Raw genomic sequence first — 17,344 nt, 5'->3', positions numbered from 1 at the left:
GGGATGGCTTTGTGGCCTGCATCATGCGGGAGGTCAGACTAGATGATCATAATGGTCCCTTCTGACCTTAAAGTCTATGAGTCTATCCAGCAGCCCCCCCGCCGCAGAACAGGGGGGGGATTTCTGGTTCGCAGGGCAGAACCTTGGCACCCCAGGGGGACGAGGGCTCCCCTGTGCCCAGCCCCTCTCTGCTTATCCAGGCTGGAGAAGGGGCAGTCGTGTCCCAACATCTCCCTCACATGCCACCCTGCCCTCAGGGAAAGGGCCTGGGCGAGGGAGCTGCTCTGAACACAGTAAAGTCCAACCATGACCGAGACAGCCAGGCTGCAAAGACCCCGCAGCCATCCCCACCACCCTCCTGCCTAACCCAGGCCAGAGCAACCGCCAGCCAGCACATCACACCACAGCTGCTGGAACTCCAGGCCCACAGCACCCCGCTCAGCTGTCCCTGCGATTGCCAGGGAGGATGGTGGTGCTGGGGGAGGTGGGTGAATCACCAGTTGTTTGGTGCTCCAGCATCTCCCCCCGAAAAAGTCATTTCGGGCCGGGCCAGTGCAGAGAAGTCACATGAATTCTTTGCATCCATCTTCACTGCAGAGGGCGGTGGGGGTGGGGGGGATCCCCATTTCAGAGCTATCCTTTCTGGGCCACAAACCTGAAGCACTGTCTCCCACAGATGCATCAATGGAGGAGGTTTGAGAACAGATTGATCAGTCACTGGGACCAGCTGGCATTCACCCAAGAGAGCTGAAGAAACTCAAATATGAAATTGCAGAACTACTAACTGTGCTATGCAACCTAGCGCTGAAATCAGCTTCTGGACCAGATGGCTGGTGGCTAGGCAGAGGACACTGATTTCTAAAAAGGAGTCCAGAGACAATCCTGGCAATTACAGGCCGGTAAACCTAACCTGGTCAGTAAACCAGGCAAATCGGCTGAGACTATAGCAAAGACCAGAATTAGCAGACATGGTATGTTGGGGAAGAATCAACACAGCTTTTGTAAAGGAAAATCATGCCTCACCATTCTATTAGAATTCTTTGAGGGAATCAACAAGCACGTGGATGGGGGGAATCCAGTGGATAGAATATGCTTCAACTTTCAGAAAGCCTTTGACAAGATCCCACACCAAAGCTCTTAAGCTAAGTGAGCTGCCATAGGATAAGAGGAAAGGTCCTCCCATGGATTGGAAACGATAGGGGAGGAATAAATGCTCAGTTTTCACAATGGAGAGGTGAACAGCGGGATCCCCCACGGATCCGTGCTGGGACCAGCGCTGTTCAACGTAGTCATAAATGAGCTGGAAAAAGGGGTGAACAGTGAGGTGGCAGAGTTGGCAGATGATACAAACTTATTCAAGCAAATTCAGCACAAAACTGACTGCAAAGAGTTACAGGGGAAATGACACGAAACCAGGTGACTGGGCAACAAAATGGGAGCTGATAAGTGCAAAGTACTGTAATGCACACTGGGAAAAAACAATCCCAAGTGTGCCTATGCAGTGATGGGATCTGCATTAGCTGGTCCCACCCAAGAAAGATCATGGTCTCATCATGGAGAGTTCTCTGAAAACATCCACTCAATGTGCAGCAGTAGTCAAAAAAGCAAACAATGTTAGGAACAGGGTAGAAAATAAGACAAAATATCACAGAGCCACTGTGGTGTGCCAACACCTGGAATGCGGTGTCCAGTTCTGGTTGCTCCATCTCAGAAAGGATATGGTGGAACTGGAAAAGGTTCAGGGAAGGGCAACAAAGACGGTCAAGGGTATGGAATGGCTTCCTTAGGAGAGGAAACTAAAAAGATTGGGGCAGTCCAGCTTGGAAATTAGACAACATGGCCGGCGGGGGGGTGGGGGGGAGAATATAAAATCACGAATAGTGTGGACAAGTGTTACTCCTTCACATGCTACAAAAACCAGTGGTTACCCGATGAAACAGACAGGCAGCAAGCTTCATACAAACAAGAGGAAGCACTTTTTCCACACAACGCACTGTTAACCTGGGGAACTCATTGCCAGGGGACGTCGTGAAGGCCAAAAGTATAACAGGTCTCAAAACAGGAGTAGATAAATTCCTGGAGATTAGATCTATCAATGGCTGTTAGCCAAGATAGTTAGGGACGCAACCCCATGCTCATGGTGACCCTAAGACTCTGACTGCCAAAAGCTAGGAGGGGAAGACAGGGATGGATCACCCCACAATTGCCCTGTCCTGTACACGCCCCGTGAAGCCACTGCCAGAGACAGGTCACTGGGCCAGACGGACCATTGGGCTGACCCAGGATGGCAACTCTAATGTACCAACGTTTTTGGCTAAAAAAGTCTGGTTTCGTGTCAAAGGCAACGCTTCCATTTTGATTTTTTTCTTTTTTTTGTTCAAAATTTCCTTCATTACAAAACCCCAAGGAAACATTTGGATTTTCTCTGATTCTCCCTGCATCACCATTTTTTTTTTCCAGCACAAAAAATGCAAAGGATGAAAAACGTCACAGCTCTAGTTCCGATCCTCCCCAGCACACCCTCACCATGCTGCGGTCATGGGCATGCTGAAGGCCATGAATACAGAGCAGCAGCTCGGTGCAGTTGCCTCGGCGTGACTCTGGAGTAACCAGGATAAGGATCCAGCCAGGCCCTTTGGCTTAGGCCTTGTCTGCCCTGGCATGTGGCAACCCCCAGTGCCAGGCTGGGCCCCTCAGCTCTGGGTGGGGGCTCTTCGTTGTCATTGGTGGGGCAGACGGGACAAGCTCCCCTATAGCTAGGGAGCTGCTGGATGGGCCCATACAAGACATCCTGGCCCCACCATGCACCTCCGCTCAGAGGCCATCCGGGTGTTCCCAACGGGGGGCGCTGGGCCCACTCTCCCAGCTACCCCAGAATAATAGCATCATCCATCTCTTACCTAGCGCTTCCCAGCCGTAGATCTCAAAGCACGGCACACAGGGGCCCAGTCTCATTATTCCTGTGCTGTAGATGGAGAAACTAAGGCGCAGGGAGGGGATGAGACTTGCCCAAGATCACTCAGCAGTTCAGTGGCAGAGGTGGGAATGGAGCCCAGGTCTGCAGAGTCCCCATCTAGTGCTCCATCCACTAGGCTGTGCCGCTTCAAGCCTTCTCCCCCCACGCCGCCAGACCCGCCCCCGCCCCGAGCCAGTCAGCCCAGCAGCCTTCCCGGTGCCAAGAACCAAACTTTTATTGCAAAAACACAAGCTTATAAATAAGAATTGCACTTGGGTTGGGGGAAGGGGGAGCCCCTACACAGGGCTCTGTGGAGATTGGGGGAGACGGGGCCTCCAGCTCAAATTCGGGTGGGGGAGGGGACCCCATGGTGTTCTGTGCACATTGCCGGGGGGGGGGGGAGGGGAGGGGAGGGGAAATTCTCAGTGCCCAGCAAGTTTGAGGAACCGGGGGGCGGGAGGGGGGGGCGAGATGAAACCCCGGCAGATGGGGCCTGGGGTGGGATTATGCCCACAGATCAGGGGAGCCTGTGGAGACCCCCTGTTCTCCATTAACAGCAGGGATCCAGCCCCTGGCTGGGGCTTCTTCAGGGGAGGGTTTATGGACCAGCAGCCCCAACCCTCTTCTCGTTTACCCCCACTACCCAACTGGGGCCCCACCCCTCCCAGGGCATCAACCCTCCTAGAAGCGGTGGGGTGAACTCTGCAGAGACAGGTCCCCGGCCTGCCCTCCAGCCCCAAGGGGTGGGGGTGGGAGGGGGAGTCAGGGCTGAGCCGCCTCCCCTCGCTAAGGCGAACGAGCCTCCTGGGCCTAGAATCAGAGGAGTTTTAAAAGAGCCAGTGGTCAGTTAAAATACAATGGGCCTGTTTGGGTGTCAGGCCTGCCCTGACGCCAGGATGAGGGGCCCAGCAGGAGGCAAGTAGCCAGCACTTGCCCCCTGCACCTCAGGAAGCCACACAGGGGCTGTGCTACTGTCCCTGCCCCCCCGGGCTGCCCCAGTGTACGGGCTCCCTGCTGGCGCCAGGGCAGGGGAGGGGCGTGCAGGCCGGGGAGCTCAGGATCTGCACCAGCAGGTCGGTGGCCAGGGTGTGTGAGGGCTCCTCGAAACCGATTGTCAGCAGTGGCTGGAAGTCACCCGTGGGCTGCGGGCACAGCACCCTGCAAGGAGAGCGAGGGGCACGTTACAGCCTCTGCCCAGGCCCAGGGGCGCCCAGCCCAGCCGGCGCCCAGCCAACGCGCGCCCCGCCCTGATCCAGCCGGGCCCCCACATCCTGCCAGGACCACACCCACCCACCACCAGAGGCGCCCAACCCAGTCAGAGCACCCAGCTTGTCCTTGCTCCGATCCACCCAGCCACTGCTCTCCCCGCCCCTCCCTGTCTCCTGAGCCCTCCCGGCTGCCCCTCACCCACCTGGCTGCCAGACTCCCGCCCCAACCCCGGGCCCCCTGTGTCAGCCCTGGCAGGAGGGGGCGCTACTCTCTGTTCCCTGGTCCAGGGTTACTCAAGGCTCACCCCGCGGTGCCTGCAGCTGGATGGGTTTGGGTGCTGCCTCCGTAGGGAGGGTCTCGGATGGAGACAGGGTCACAGGGATGTGGGGTCAGCTGGGCTGGACCACGTCACTGGGACTGACACCAACCCCCCCGCCCCCCATAGCAGCTCCCCACCTCTCACTGCTGCAGCCGGGAACTCCCTCCCTGCCCCACAGCCCCCTGGCCCACACCCCGGCACTCACCACTGCAGGACGTCGGAGGAGTGCTCTGCATCGGGGTCCAGGGGCACCCAGCGCCCGATGGACCAGAGCTTCTGCATCTTGACGGCATTCTCCCTGCCCGTGTCCCGGAAGCACAGGAAGTAGCTGCAACAAAATTCGGGGGCGACAGTCGGGGAGGGGTCGGACTGGGGCAATGGCCCCCCTGGGAGATGACCTGGGGCAGCAGGGCTGAGGAGGACCCTGCAGGGAGCAGGAGTAAATTGGGGATCGGGGGAGATGCCTAGCAGAGGGAAGGGGTGCCAGTTGGAGGGGCACGCAGTGCCCAATGGGAGGCCAGGTGAACCCCTCCATCTCCTCCATCTACACCTGAGCTCCCTGCTGCGCTCCCACCACAGACACCCCTAGGTCCCTGCCAACGAGGCAGGAAGGGATGGCGGGTGGGGTTGCCCCCTAACCCGGGGCTCAGTGAATCACTGCAGCTCAACATCAAATCTCCCTCGGGCCCAGGCCCCACTCCCAGGGCCCAGCAGCTCACTACTCGGTGCGGTGCCCCCGGCGCCGCCCCCCCCCGGCGCCCGCCCCTTCCTCCAGAACGTCCAGGTTCCAGCGCATCTTCTTGTAGAGGTTGCGGGGCAGGCGGGCGGCCGTGTAGGGTGCGGAGATGCAGAAGCGGAAGACAGAGAGCTGGCGCCACTCGCTGAGCCAGAAGCGGCCGCAGAAGAAACATGAGACGCTGGGGGAGGGGGAGAAAAACCAAACAGATGGGGTAAAAGCCCCCTCTCCACCGGGGGGAGCCGTGGAGGGGCTGGCATCCTCGGCCACCCTGTAGCATAGTGCCCCCTAGCACTGCATAGGGGCATTGGGGCTGACTGCGAAGGAAGAGCCCCTCCTACTGAGCCCCCCACCCTGCTCCTGCAGCACAGCGCCCCCTAGTGCCACACTGGGGCATTGGGGTCAGCACTGACTGCCAGGGGAGAGTGCCCCAAGCTGGGTCCCCACCCTGCTCCCTGCAGTACAGTGCCCCCTAATGACGTACAGGGCTCTGTGCTGACTGCGAAGGGAGAGCGCCCCCTGCTGAGCCCCCACCCTCACATACTTGAAGGGGTCGGTGTCCTCCAGGGAGACGAAGCTGAAGGAGGCGTACATCAGCACCAGCTGCTCCAGCCGTAACGCCAGCTGCTCTGAGATCTCCAGCAGCTGCAGGGGAGAGAGACCGGGAGCCTCTGGGCGTGGGCCTGGCACTGGGGCAGGACCCCGGGGGGAGGGTGTCCCCCAGCGCCAGGCAGGGAGGGACCCTAAGAGTCAGCATTCAGTCACAATCAACAGCTTGGGTGTCGGGGCTGCCCTGATGCCGGGGCGAGGGGCAGGAGGAGTCACAAGGAAGCCTTCCCGGGATGGGCAGCCCAGTCCCCTTCCTGGTCTTACCCCCAGGTGGGCTGCCACCCCTCGTCTAGTCACTGAGCCCGATGGCAGCTTCCTGGGTCCTGCCAGCCACCGGCCTCCAGGCATCCCTGCCCAGCGTGTCTAGGGCGGGCTGGTAACCTAGCTCCTTCTGCCCCCCAACAGAGCCTGGCTAGAGGACAGGTACTATTCGCTGGAGCCCCTCCCCCATTTCGTTAGTGAGGACCTTCAACGGGGCTGGACCCAGTGATCCAGTCGACACCCCAGCTGAGCCCTGCCCCATCCCTCCCCAGCCACGCCCCACACTATGCCCAGCTACCTAGCCCCCACTTGAACCCCTAGCCCCCGCCCTGCACAATGCCCCCACCACCACCACTGCCCCACACCCTCTGGCCTAGTACATCACCCTTAGCCTTCCGTTCTGCTCCTGGAGCCTGTACTCAAAGGTACATCAGTTAGCTCTGAGCTGGGGGTCCTGACTCCCCGTGCCCCTGCTCTAACCACTAGACTCTGCTCCCCTCCCAGAGCTGGGGGTAAAACCCAGGAGTTCTGACTCCCAGCCTCCTCCACCCCATCCGACACCTTTAACAGGAGAGTAGAGAAGACAGGTGACCTTTTGCTCCTGATGCGGGGCAGATGCACCCCACTCCCACCCCAAACCCTCATGCAGGCATCTGTGATCCCCCCCGACCCCCAGCCCACTCACCCTCTTGCGCACGGACGCCTGCAGGCCGCCCAGGCTGGAGTTGTAGCTGCGGGCGGTGGACTCCAGGTATTCGAAGTAGGGCTGGCACATCTGCAGGAAGGTGGGCACGGCCTTGGCAAACTGCTCCTTCTGCATCCTGTCCCTGCTGGAAAGGAAGCGGGCACCCAGTCACAAGGGACCAGAAGAGGCTTGTTGGCACCGACGGCAAGCAGAGAGCTCCCACCAGCGCCAGGCTGGGGCATGTGGGTCAGCAGTGACTGCAAGATGAGAGCGCCCCCTACTGCTCCCTGCAGGGCCTTGGCTCCTCACCATCCCCCTCCTGGCCCTGGGTATCTGAGTTCTGCATCTCCAAGGGGGTACCGCACCAACACCACTCCCCATTCTGCCCTGGGGCTCAGTGCGCCCACAAGTCCCCTGGCAGAGAGCTGGGCACTCACAGCTCCTGTTTGATACAGACCGGCCTCTTCCAGCGGGCAAAGGTGGCTCCTGGAACCTCCACTCCCAGCTGGGTCAGATCAGAGGTGACCGGCGAATTCTCCTTTTCCCCTGGAGGGCAGACCCCTGGTGGGGCACGGCCTCCCCACCATGTGGGGTACCACCCAGATGAGCCCCTGGCTTCTCAGCAGAACAGCTGGGATCCCAGCATGGCACTGCCCAGAGTGGGAGCTGTGCAGGGTAGACTGGCTGAGAGATGCTGTGAGGGGGGTGCCCGCTTGGTCGGGCATTAATCCTGCCCAGCACTGTCTGATCCAGTGCGGGCTCCGACCCATCCTAGGTCCATCCTCCCCTGCGTTCCCAGCCTCCTCGCCAGCATTGGCCGCTCTGCCCAGCTCAGCGCCACCTGGACCCCTCCCTTCAGCACACAGAGCTGCCCGGGGATGGCTGGTGAACTGGCCCGCTGCCACCACCCTGCTGCCAGGCTGCCCCCATATCCGTCCCCCCCACACCAGCCCCCTCTCTCCCCACTACCCTCCACCACTGCCCCTCTGTGCCAGGCTTCCCCTTAACACCGCCCCACGTTAGCCGCCTCACTCCCCACTGCCCCCTCTGTGCCAGGCTTCCCCTCCCACCACTTTCCCCACCTCTACCCCCATGCCAGCCCTGTCTCTTCCCACTGCCCCCCTACACTGCCCCTCTGTGCCAGGCTTCCCCTTAACACCGCCCCCCCACCTCTGCCCCCCATGTCAGCTCCTCACTCCCCACTGCCCCCTCTGTGCCAGGCTTCCCCCTCACCTCACTCCCCCCAACTCTGCCCTCATGCTAGCCCTGTCTCTCCCCACTGCCCCAACCACTGCCACCTCTGTGCCAGGCTTCCCTTTAACCCTGCCCCCCACCTCTGCCCCCCATGCCAGCTCCCTCTCTCCCCACTGCCCTCTCTGTGCCAGGCTTCCTCCTCCCCTTACTTCCCCCACCTTTATCCCCCACGCCAGTCCCTTCTCTCCCCTCTGCGCCAGGCTTCCCCCTCCCATCGCCTCTATCTCCCATGCCAGCCCCTTCTCTCCCCACTGCCCTCCACCACTGCCCCTCTGTGCCAGGCCTGTGCCTTAACATTTCCTACCACCCCTACCCCCCTGCCAGCCCCATCTCTCCCCACTGCTCCCTCTGTGCCAGGCTTCCCCCTCACCCCACTCTCCCACTTCTGCCTCCCGCTGCCAGCTCCCTCACTCCCCACTGCCCCCTCTTTGCCAGGCTTCCCCCTCCCCTCGCCTCTACCTCCCATGCCAGCCCCTTCTCTCCCCACTGCCCCACCTCTACTGCCCCCTTGGTACCAACCCCCTTACCCCGCTGTCCCCCCGTTCACTGTTGGCCCACTTCTTTGCCATACACCCTTCTCTCCCCATTGCCCCCATACTAGGTGCCCTCCCCTCTGCCAGGCATCCCCCCCACATCCCCTCATGCCAGTCCCCTCCAGTGCCAGGCGCCCCCCTTTCACCCCTGCACACCTGTAGAGCAGGTATGTCTGGAAATCTTCTGCCTTCTTCAGCAGGTACTTGAGTTTCTCCGTGACGGGGGTGAGCAGCTCTTCCAGCGTGAGGTTCTCGTGGGTCGGGGACTCGGCCTGCGGCGCTGGGCAGCTCAGCCAGCGGGCTTCAGCCGCAGGCGAAGAGAAAAGGCTACTGTCCGGGCTGCAGGGAGACAGGCTCGTCACGCTGCCAGGGCTGAAGCACTGGGCCTTGGCAGAGCCCTCTGGGCAGAAGGTGCCACCGTACCCCTGCTTGCCTGCCATCCCGGGGTCCCGTCTCGGCGTCTGCAAGAGAGGGAGCCGCTGAGGCCGGGGCAGGGGGCCGTGGGTTTTGCCCCCACAGGGGAGCAGCCGTTACCTGAAGGGATCGGCCAGGAGAGCGGGTTACTTGGCCCCCCCAGCCTGATGCCGCCAGTCCCCCATGCATCTCCCAAGGGCAGTGAAGAGCGCGCCAACTCTAGGGGGTGGAGACGAGGGGAGAAGGCCTTGTCTACACGGGGAAGCTAATCTGAATTAGCTAACAAGGCGAATTCAAACCAGATTAGCCCCCCCGTCCGGACACTCCCATTCCAGATAGAGGTGCCCTCAATCCGGATTCGCCCTGGCTATAGAAAATCCCCAAGGGAGAGGGCTCAGGCCCAGAGGTCTCAGGATCACCCAGAGGTGCTGCCAACCCCCTTGCCCCCCAACCCATCCCCGTGCCCCATCGCAGCTGCAAGGGGCCTTGGTACAAGCCCCCCAGCTGCAGGCAGGTGTGCCCAGGAGCCCCAAGGCCAGGGCCCTGCAGCGGGGGAACCCTGTTAGGGCCCATTTGGCCACCTCCTGCAGGGGGCTGGGTGGGGCTGTTCCCGATTGTGGGAGCAGCCCCAGCTCCAGGCTAGGCGCCCCAGTGAGGAACTGGGCAGGGGGAGGGGGCATCTCCCACCAGGCCCCCCAGGTAAGTGGTTGCTTGAGACATTGTTAACCTCATTGCCTCAGTTTCCCCATCGGCGTAACGGGGGCGGGGGGAGCTACCTGGGTTCACACTGCAGGGAGGGTGGGCGGGGCTATGATCTTGGGGGCGGGGCACAGGGCGGGGCTAGGTAGCTTTGGAGCGGGACAAAGCGAGAGGGGCGGGGCCGTGTGACGGTTGGTTCCCCTCCCCTTCACCTGCTCCTCCTACTGCGCCTCGCGCGCTGGCCACTTCCAACCACCGCCTCCGTGAGGGGCGGGGCCAAAGGAGGGGGCGGGGCCCCGGGCATCCCAAACAAGGGGGCGGGGCCTTGGCAGGCAGAGAGCGGGGCAGAGAAGAGCAAATCAGTGGGGGGGGGTCTGCAAAGGGGGCCAGCCCCCCCACCCCTGCAGGGCCCCATTTCCCTGCCAATGCTAGGGGCCCCAGGCCTTACAGCCTCCCCCCATCATGCCCCCTGCACCCCACTCCTCCCCCTCTGCAGAAGCTGCACTGAGGGGCCTGGATTGTCACCCCCTGTCCAGAGACCACGTGTGGGGGCAGGGACAGGGAGCAGCTCCCACAGAGGGGGCACAAAATGGGACATCCCCAAGGCTGCCCCCCCCCCTGACCCTCCTTGCGGGTGCTCAGGGCGTCCCTGACAGCCCTCCACAGGAGCCGTGGGCAGGAGACAGAACTGCCACTTCACGGAAATAAACCAGATTTGTTTTCATTCCACATGAGACCCAAAATGCAGGAAAGAACCACAAGCATCACACTCGTCCCTAAAGCACAGTTAGAATCTGTTCTAGCTGTTGCTCTGGGTCGAGCAGCACCTGCCGTTATGGTGAAAAAAATCGCCACTGGCCACGCTGATATATTTTAAGTACACAATAAATAAATAACATAAAATATTCAGCCAGACTAATTTACAAACAAGGAATCTGAGTGGTTCCTTCGGTCCCTCCCCGGCCCTTCAACATTTCAGCTGCATCAACCCAGTCCTGCCAAAGCGTCAATTTCATCCAAGGAACATTTTTCTGCCAGAGGAGCCAGCTCTGCCCTATAAAGCCCCAGGTGCTGGAGTCCTGGGATTTGTTTCTGCGGCAAAGCCTTTTACCCCCATACGTGAATGGGTGTTTCATAGAGTTGACACCAGAAGGGATTATTTCATCATCTAGGCTGGCCTCCTGTATAGCACAGCCCATTCAATCCCCCCAGATACCCCACACTGAGGCCAGAGACTTAGGTGACTCTAAACTGATATAGACCCAGGGCTGAGAGGGGTACCCCAGCCCTACAGCAGGCCAGTGGGACCAGGGCACACATAAACCCACCCCAGCAGTAGCAGGAGTTCAGCCCCATTCTTCAGCAAGGGGTTCATGCTCCAGAACAGGGCAGGAGAAATCAAAGCAAACTGATCCTTTCCCTTGCCCCAGGATCCAGCTTCTGTAGGCCCCTACCTGCTCCCTGCAGGTCTGCTGTGTCTCTCTGACCACCTGGCTTGGTGGCCTCTTATCTCAGGCTCTGTGCTGCCCCACTCTCGAACCCATCACCGAGGGGGGGGGGCAGCTAATTAACTACAGGTGGGGGTGGGCTAAACCCACCTTTTTTAAAGGGCCAGACCAGCCTGAGCCAGACACAGCTGGTCTCCTGCTTTAGCTCCAGCGGTTTAGATGTGGGTGGGAGTTTTGCTGTTGATTTCCTTGGGAGTTGGATCAGACCTGTAGCGAAAGCAGGGCAAAGACCCCGTGTGGACGCAGTTTTTCCACTAACAGAACAGCTCTAGTAGCGCCGCCTGGAGCTACGTTTTTGCCCAAGGTTTCCGTTTTCAGCTGCTTAGAACTTTGCCAAAGTTTAATTGTTTGGGACAAAACATCCCCTGCTGGGGATCCGCTTCAGGTGAACTTGGGGAGTTTAAAACCACACAACTGGGGGGAAACGCCATTTAGCCCATGTGGAAATTTCCCCCCAACCATTTGGTTCAGCAGCTCTAGCGCCCCCGTGTGGTGACACAGAGACATTTGATGGATGGGGGAGGCGGAGGTCCTGGGGTCAGGGAGATGCCGCTCCTTGGGCCAGGGACTGTCTTCCTGGCCTGTGTTTGTACAGCACCTGGCACGGTGTGCTCCTGGCCCATGATTAGGGTGCCTAGGCACTACTGTAATACACCTAATAAATAACGTACAGCACCAAGCACCAGGTCTTGGTCTGACTGGGGTGCCTAGGCATTACCGTAATACACCTACTAACTAACTAATACAATGCGATCCCAACAGGCTCTGAACTCAGAGACCAGAATAAACTGAGACCTGGGTTAGAACAAGCCAGGAAAGAATTGTTTTCCTGGGGACAAATTTAAAATATGTTTTTAAAGTTTGGGGCAAAATTTTGTTGTAGGCTTTTTCCAGGTTTTCATCAAAAAGCCAATGTGTGTCGAACAAAGTCATTTGAATGGAAAATATATTTGACACCCAACACCCCGTTTATTGTTTAAAATAATCTCATGACATTTTAGGCCAATCTTGCAATTTGACTCGGGATCTTAAAATGCCTGGGGTTGGCAATACTGGATGTCCCCTTATTCAGTGGTGTGTGGCTCAGGGTTAAGCCAGTAGGAGGTGCTATTCGGCTGCCAGCTCGTCTCTTCTCTGGCTTCTCCATTGATTTCTGCAGAATTCCAGAGTCCAGCCGTTATGGATTCATCACAATGATGAGTGAGCCGTGCTCCATCTTGGTTGGTGTTGACTCTGGTCCCTAACAATGACACCCAAAATGGCCAGTGTGTTAAGAGTTGATCATTTTATCCCAAACATCTGGCTCATATCATTTTAGCCCTGTGGGCAGGGCTTGTAGGTTGCACCTGTCCCCTAACCTTTGTTGTGTCGATTTAGATTGCAAGAGCCTTGGAGCGAGAGTCGTCTCAGCGGGGTGGCCGTGCAGCTCCAAACGAAGCCATCCCAATGTCTGCTGTTCTGTGTTTGCGCAGCACCCACAGCAGGGGTCTGATCTTGATTGTCCCTTCCCCCAGCACCATTGTAAGAAACATGATTCTCTTCTCCTCCCTCTGAGCCCTGAGCTAGCTTAGACCACGCTGCCCATCACCTCGGCATCGGGCCTTTTATCACTTGCTGCTGAGGGAAGAGCTAAGGACAAGGCCAGAAGGAGACACAAGGAGGCAGCATGTGACGGAGACAGGTGGCCGCAGCGCTGGGCCAGCACGGGTGCCATGAGACGCCCCTTCTGGGGATCACGGCATTGGGAGTTAATAGCTGAGTACAGGCGCGCTGGGCCTGTTACATGCATGAGAGGGCAAACCCCTGCCCAGCCCAGCCTGGGCCCCCAGGTGCCCCACACCAGCCCGAAACAGGTGCATGGAGAGCTCTGGGCTATGCAGGTGCCAGACTAGCTGGTCACGACGATCCCTTCTCCTCAATGGCTATGAATGAGCCTTCAGGACCAGTCCATGGCTGACCAGCTCAGCCACTACCCCCCAGCAGTAGGGGGGCTCAGGGCCTGCGTGGGCTTCCCCCAGTGGTGGGTGGGGAGGCAGGTGCACCCCACATCCTGGGCAGCTCTTCCAGGGCTCAGCTGTCTGGAGGCAAGACACTAGCGGAAGGTAAGGCCCCTCTGCCCAGCCCCCACGGGCTCTGGCCACTTGCTCCAGGAATGCGGCCATGTGGCTGGTTGCTGGCAGCGCCGGCCCAAGAGCACATCTGGGGGGCAGAGCCCCAGTGGAGGTAACTTAGCATTGTGCGAGTGGCGTCAATGATCCCCAGCTGGTGTCAGTCTAGGGCACCCCCGGAGAGCTGGCCCCGAGCGTTTGTGCCACGATGCCCCAAGTGCTGGGTGGAAGACCAGGGATGAGTGGGACACGTAGGAGGCTGCTGAAGCATTTGCTGGCGTGTGGAGCGTGTCAGCAGAGAACTGAACAGATGACAGTACAGGGAGCTCTCTCCTCGAAGTCTGTATGAACCCACTACCCCATTGCAGCACCAGGGGGCGCTGTGCTGCAGGGACAGGGAGTATCAGTAGGGGGCACTGTCCCCTTGCAGAAAGCACCAAATCCAATACCCAAGAGCAGGACTAGGGGGCGCTGTGCTCAGTAGGGAGCATTTCCCCACAGTCAGTGATGACCCTAATGCTCCAGTGGGGCAACAGGGGGCGCTGTGCTGCTGGTAGGTCTACTGCTCAGAACAGACCCCAAACCTAGCCAGGCATGATGAATAAAGATTCCCCAGACCCCATCCCAGCTCCCTCCAGGAGAATCCCCTTGCCTCCCTCAATCCCCATATAGGAGCATTGGGACTTGGGCATTTCCCCCACTTCCTGTCCTAAACTGCCATGCACAGGGCCCTGGACGAGCTAAATAAACTCCAGGCCCACTGCGGCACTGCCCTGTTCCCCAGAAGGGGGCGCTGCAGCTACCATGCCTGCCCTGGGATTCTCCTCTTCACTGAACTCACCAGGTCCATATTAACCCCTGCTGCACTGAGGCCAGGTGCCTCCGTTGGTTCCTGGGCCTTCTGCAGCAGGTTGAGGGCCCAGCCATGGTGCCCCCACATGCTGCCCAATCCCTCCGGCTTGTCCCATCTGGCAGCCTCTCACCACCATTGTGGGGAGCTTCCTCCTCAGCCTTCAATGTGCTTCTTAACCAGGGGGGAGGGGAGAGCTCAGTCTCACAAAGTTACCAGTGGGGAAACTGAGGCACGGGACGCTTGCCCAAGGTCAGTGGCAGCGGAGAGAACTGAGCTCAGGAGTCCTGGCTTCCAGAACTCCCCCTGTTCAAACCACTAGACCCCACTCTCCTCCCAGAGCTGGGCATGGAGTCCTGAGTCCCAGCTGCTGCTCCCGAAGGGTTTCCCACAGCGCTGCTCTGGTTGAGAGCTCTTCTAGCCTCCCGGAATGAGACGCCGCCGACAGCTGGGCTGCAACATTTGCTTAACTGGTCTATAATTTACAACTCACATCTCATAACACAAAGGCAGCTGATTGGCTCCCTCTTGCCCCACAGAACACAGCCCGAGGGTTTCCCTGCGGGGACAGAGGTAGTTAAAAGGCAGGCGGGCGGCGGGGTGACTGTAACCTTGAGTCTTTGCCTGGAGCCAGAGCGACCACACCCCAAAGGCTGATAGGCAGGGGCGGGAATGTTAAAGGGGAAACTGAGGCACAAGAAATGTGTCTCCACCAGGCACACACAGCAAGTCAGTGGCAGAGCCGGGAACAGAACCCAGAAGTCCTGATTCCCAGCCCCTCCTGCTCTAACCACGAGAGCCCACTCTCCTAGGTCCAGGACAGAACCCTGACTTCTGGCCATATGCCCCTCTTTAACCACTAGACCCTTCTTTCTTCCCCATCAGTAACAGAACCCAGGAGTCCTGATTCCCCAGCCCCACCTCCATCACTAGACCCCTCACCCATTCATAAGCAATGGACTCAACGCCTGCCAACCAGGATGAGAACAGCCCCTGTTGTGGTGACACTGCGGTGAGGGGCACAGCTCCGTGGGGACTGGAGCAGCAGGCAGGTGCATGAAGCCCCCATGGGGAGGTGCTGCAGGATGGGGCAGCACCCTGTGGGTGGGAACGTAGAGACAGTGGCCTCCCCCACACCCCCGGGGATGGGAGTACACAGGGAATCCCTTCCCCCAACCCCTGTGGATCTGCTGTTCCCTCAGCCCTTGTGCCTGCCTGACCACCCCATGGGGCCAGCAGCCCCCAGCTCTCACCCCAGTCATACCCAGGGAGGCCTCTGCTCCCCTTTATCAGGGGTGATGTGGCTCCAGCCCCTCTAACCTTCATGCAGTGAGCGGGGAGGCTAGGACATCATGCTGAGTGTGATCAGACTGGTGAGAGACAAGGAAAATGCAGGGAGTGGGACAGGGGCTCAGTGCCCCCATACAGCACGAGGGGGCGCTGTGCTACTGGGAGCAAGGTGGGGGAGCACAGCAGGGGCGCTCTCCCTTCACAGTGAGTGCTGACCCTAAAACACCAGCACGGCACTAGGGGGCGCTGTGCTGCAGGGATTGTGGGGGAGCACAGCAGGGGCACTCTCCCTTCACAGTGAGTGCTGACCCTAAAACACCAGCCTGGCACTAGGGGGCGCTGTGCTGCGGGGAGCAGGGGCCACTCTCCCTTTCAAGGCAATGCACAGGGCCCCCTGGTTTTGGCTTAGAATTAAAGCTGGAGCCCTGATCAGTTGTCGCAGAACCCGAGGTCAAGTCCAGCACCCTGCACCCAGGCAGGGCCATGGGTACCTAGACCATCCCCCACAGTTGTTTGGCCAACGTGTTCTTAAAAACATGGCCCAGCCCATGGCCAGTGACAGGGTGGGAGCGCCAGCTTCCTGGCCAAAGTCCCTTTGGGGCAGCCCCCTGCCGCCTGCCTACAGTCCCGATACAATCCCCCTTCCCCTCCAGTCCTAAAACTGTTGTGTTCTGTTGCTGGTGGCTGTTAAGCAGCTGGTACAGCCCACCCCAGAGGCAGCTGCATTTCAATGCCATGCCAGGGATCCCTGTATAAACAGCGCCCATGCCCTGCCCCAGCGGCAGCTGCCCCCACCAGCTCCTGTGTCACCTGCCTCCAGATGCTTCAAATGGTCCATGATATGAGGAAGAGCCCACAGGCAAAGGGCTAGGCTGACCCTCGCCTGGCCTTGGGGGAGCAGATGGGCCTACAGCCATGGGCAGAGGGCAGCTGAACCCTGGGTAGAGCTGTGGTAGGATGAGGGGCTGCGGGGCATAAAGCCCCCTAGCTCAGGGGAGGTTTCCAGGGCTTCAGAGAGGGGCAGGGGGGTGGGAGGTGGACCCTCCTGGGCATCCTTCTGGGACCTGGCCACCAGTCCTCCCCCAGGACCCAACATTGGGTGCCACTCCTCTGCCCTCAGGGTGGCCCCTACTTGCCCCGAGGGTCCAGCAGCTCCCCACCCCCATGAGCTGACTCCACCCTGGCCTGGCAGGGCCCCCACCTCCCCTCAGTGCCCATCCTCCCCCCACCCAGGATGCAGGGCACAGACCCCTCCTCTCGCTGCACCCCTACCTCTGAGAGCAGAGGGTGGGGCTCAGCCTTTCACCCTCCGCAGCGCCAGGGCCAGACCCAGGCTGGGGGTAGGAACCAGGGTAGGGCCAGCACTGAGCTCCTCCCCTTCGCTTGTTGGCAAAACTACAATGGTCCAAGAGAAAGTCACGGGCAGAGGGGGCAGATGGGGAGGGTGGGGTTGGAGGGCAGCAATCCCTGGCAGGGACTCCAAGAGATCCACCTCCCCGTCTTGCTTCTGCAGCCTTGGAGCCAAACTGCCCCCCCAGCACGGATCCGGGCTGGCTCCCCGCCCCACTGTGTCCTTCAGAGCCCCACGGGGCGCCAGTGGGAAACCCTCCGTCCGTTCCCGCGGCCCAGATCTCCCCTGGGCTAGCAGGTGTCCGCGAGGTAGTCGAAGTGGCGGAAGGCCTCCTGCTCGGCAGCGGTGAGCAGGCGCGGCTCGCGGGGCGGCGTCAGCGCAGGCGCCTCGGCCGTGAACTCCTCGTCGAAGTTGCTGATGTCCTCACGCCCCTTGATGATGGGGACGAAGGGGGGAGGGAGCCGCCGGGCCAGCAGGGCCTCCCAGTCAATGACCTGCGGGGGGAGGGGAGCCGTGAGTGAGTGGGGGAGGCTGCAGCCAGACTGGGAGTTAGCCCTGCCCT

At 60.0% G+C, this 17,344-nt stretch overlaps 2 protein-coding genes across 3 annotated transcripts in view; both read right to left on the bottom strand.

The window, feature by feature from the left end:
- Positions 1 to 3,924: 3,924 nt before the first annotated feature.
- Positions 3,925 to 9,002, bottom strand: C23H19orf67 (chromosome 23 C19orf67 homolog). Its single transcript, XM_054012508.1, has 6 exons — positions 8,719 to 9,002; positions 6,776 to 6,920; positions 5,765 to 5,865; positions 5,204 to 5,401; positions 4,690 to 4,812; positions 3,925 to 4,114 (listed from the first exon to the last, which is right to left on the bottom strand). The coding sequence occupies exons 1-6, from the start codon at positions 9,000 to 9,002 to the stop codon at positions 3,925 to 3,927; spliced, it is 1,041 nt and encodes a 346-aa protein (XP_053868483.1).
- A 5,545-nt stretch (positions 9,003 to 14,547) lies between these two features.
- The window catches only part of PKN1 (protein kinase N1), a 47,499-nt gene continuing 44,702 nt past the window's right edge, over positions 14,548 to 17,344 (bottom strand). Inside the window, exon 22 of one of the 2 annotated variants that reach the window (XM_054012466.1) lies at positions 14,548 to 17,276. In XM_054012466.1, the coding sequence (XP_053868441.1) occupies positions 17,073 to 17,276 (204 nt within the window). In that variant the 3' untranslated portion in view covers positions 14,548 to 17,072. The remainder of the gene's footprint in view (positions 17,277 to 17,344) is intronic. The other variant, XM_054012467.1, reaches the window with a different exon arrangement.

The sequence above is a fragment of the Malaclemys terrapin genome, chromosome 23, assembly GCF_027887155.1.
Source record: "Malaclemys terrapin pileata isolate rMalTer1 chromosome 23, rMalTer1.hap1, whole genome shotgun sequence".
NCBI lineage: Eukaryota > Metazoa > Chordata > Testudines > Emydidae > Malaclemys > Malaclemys terrapin.
This window is presented reverse-complemented; position numbering and strand designations above follow the sequence as displayed.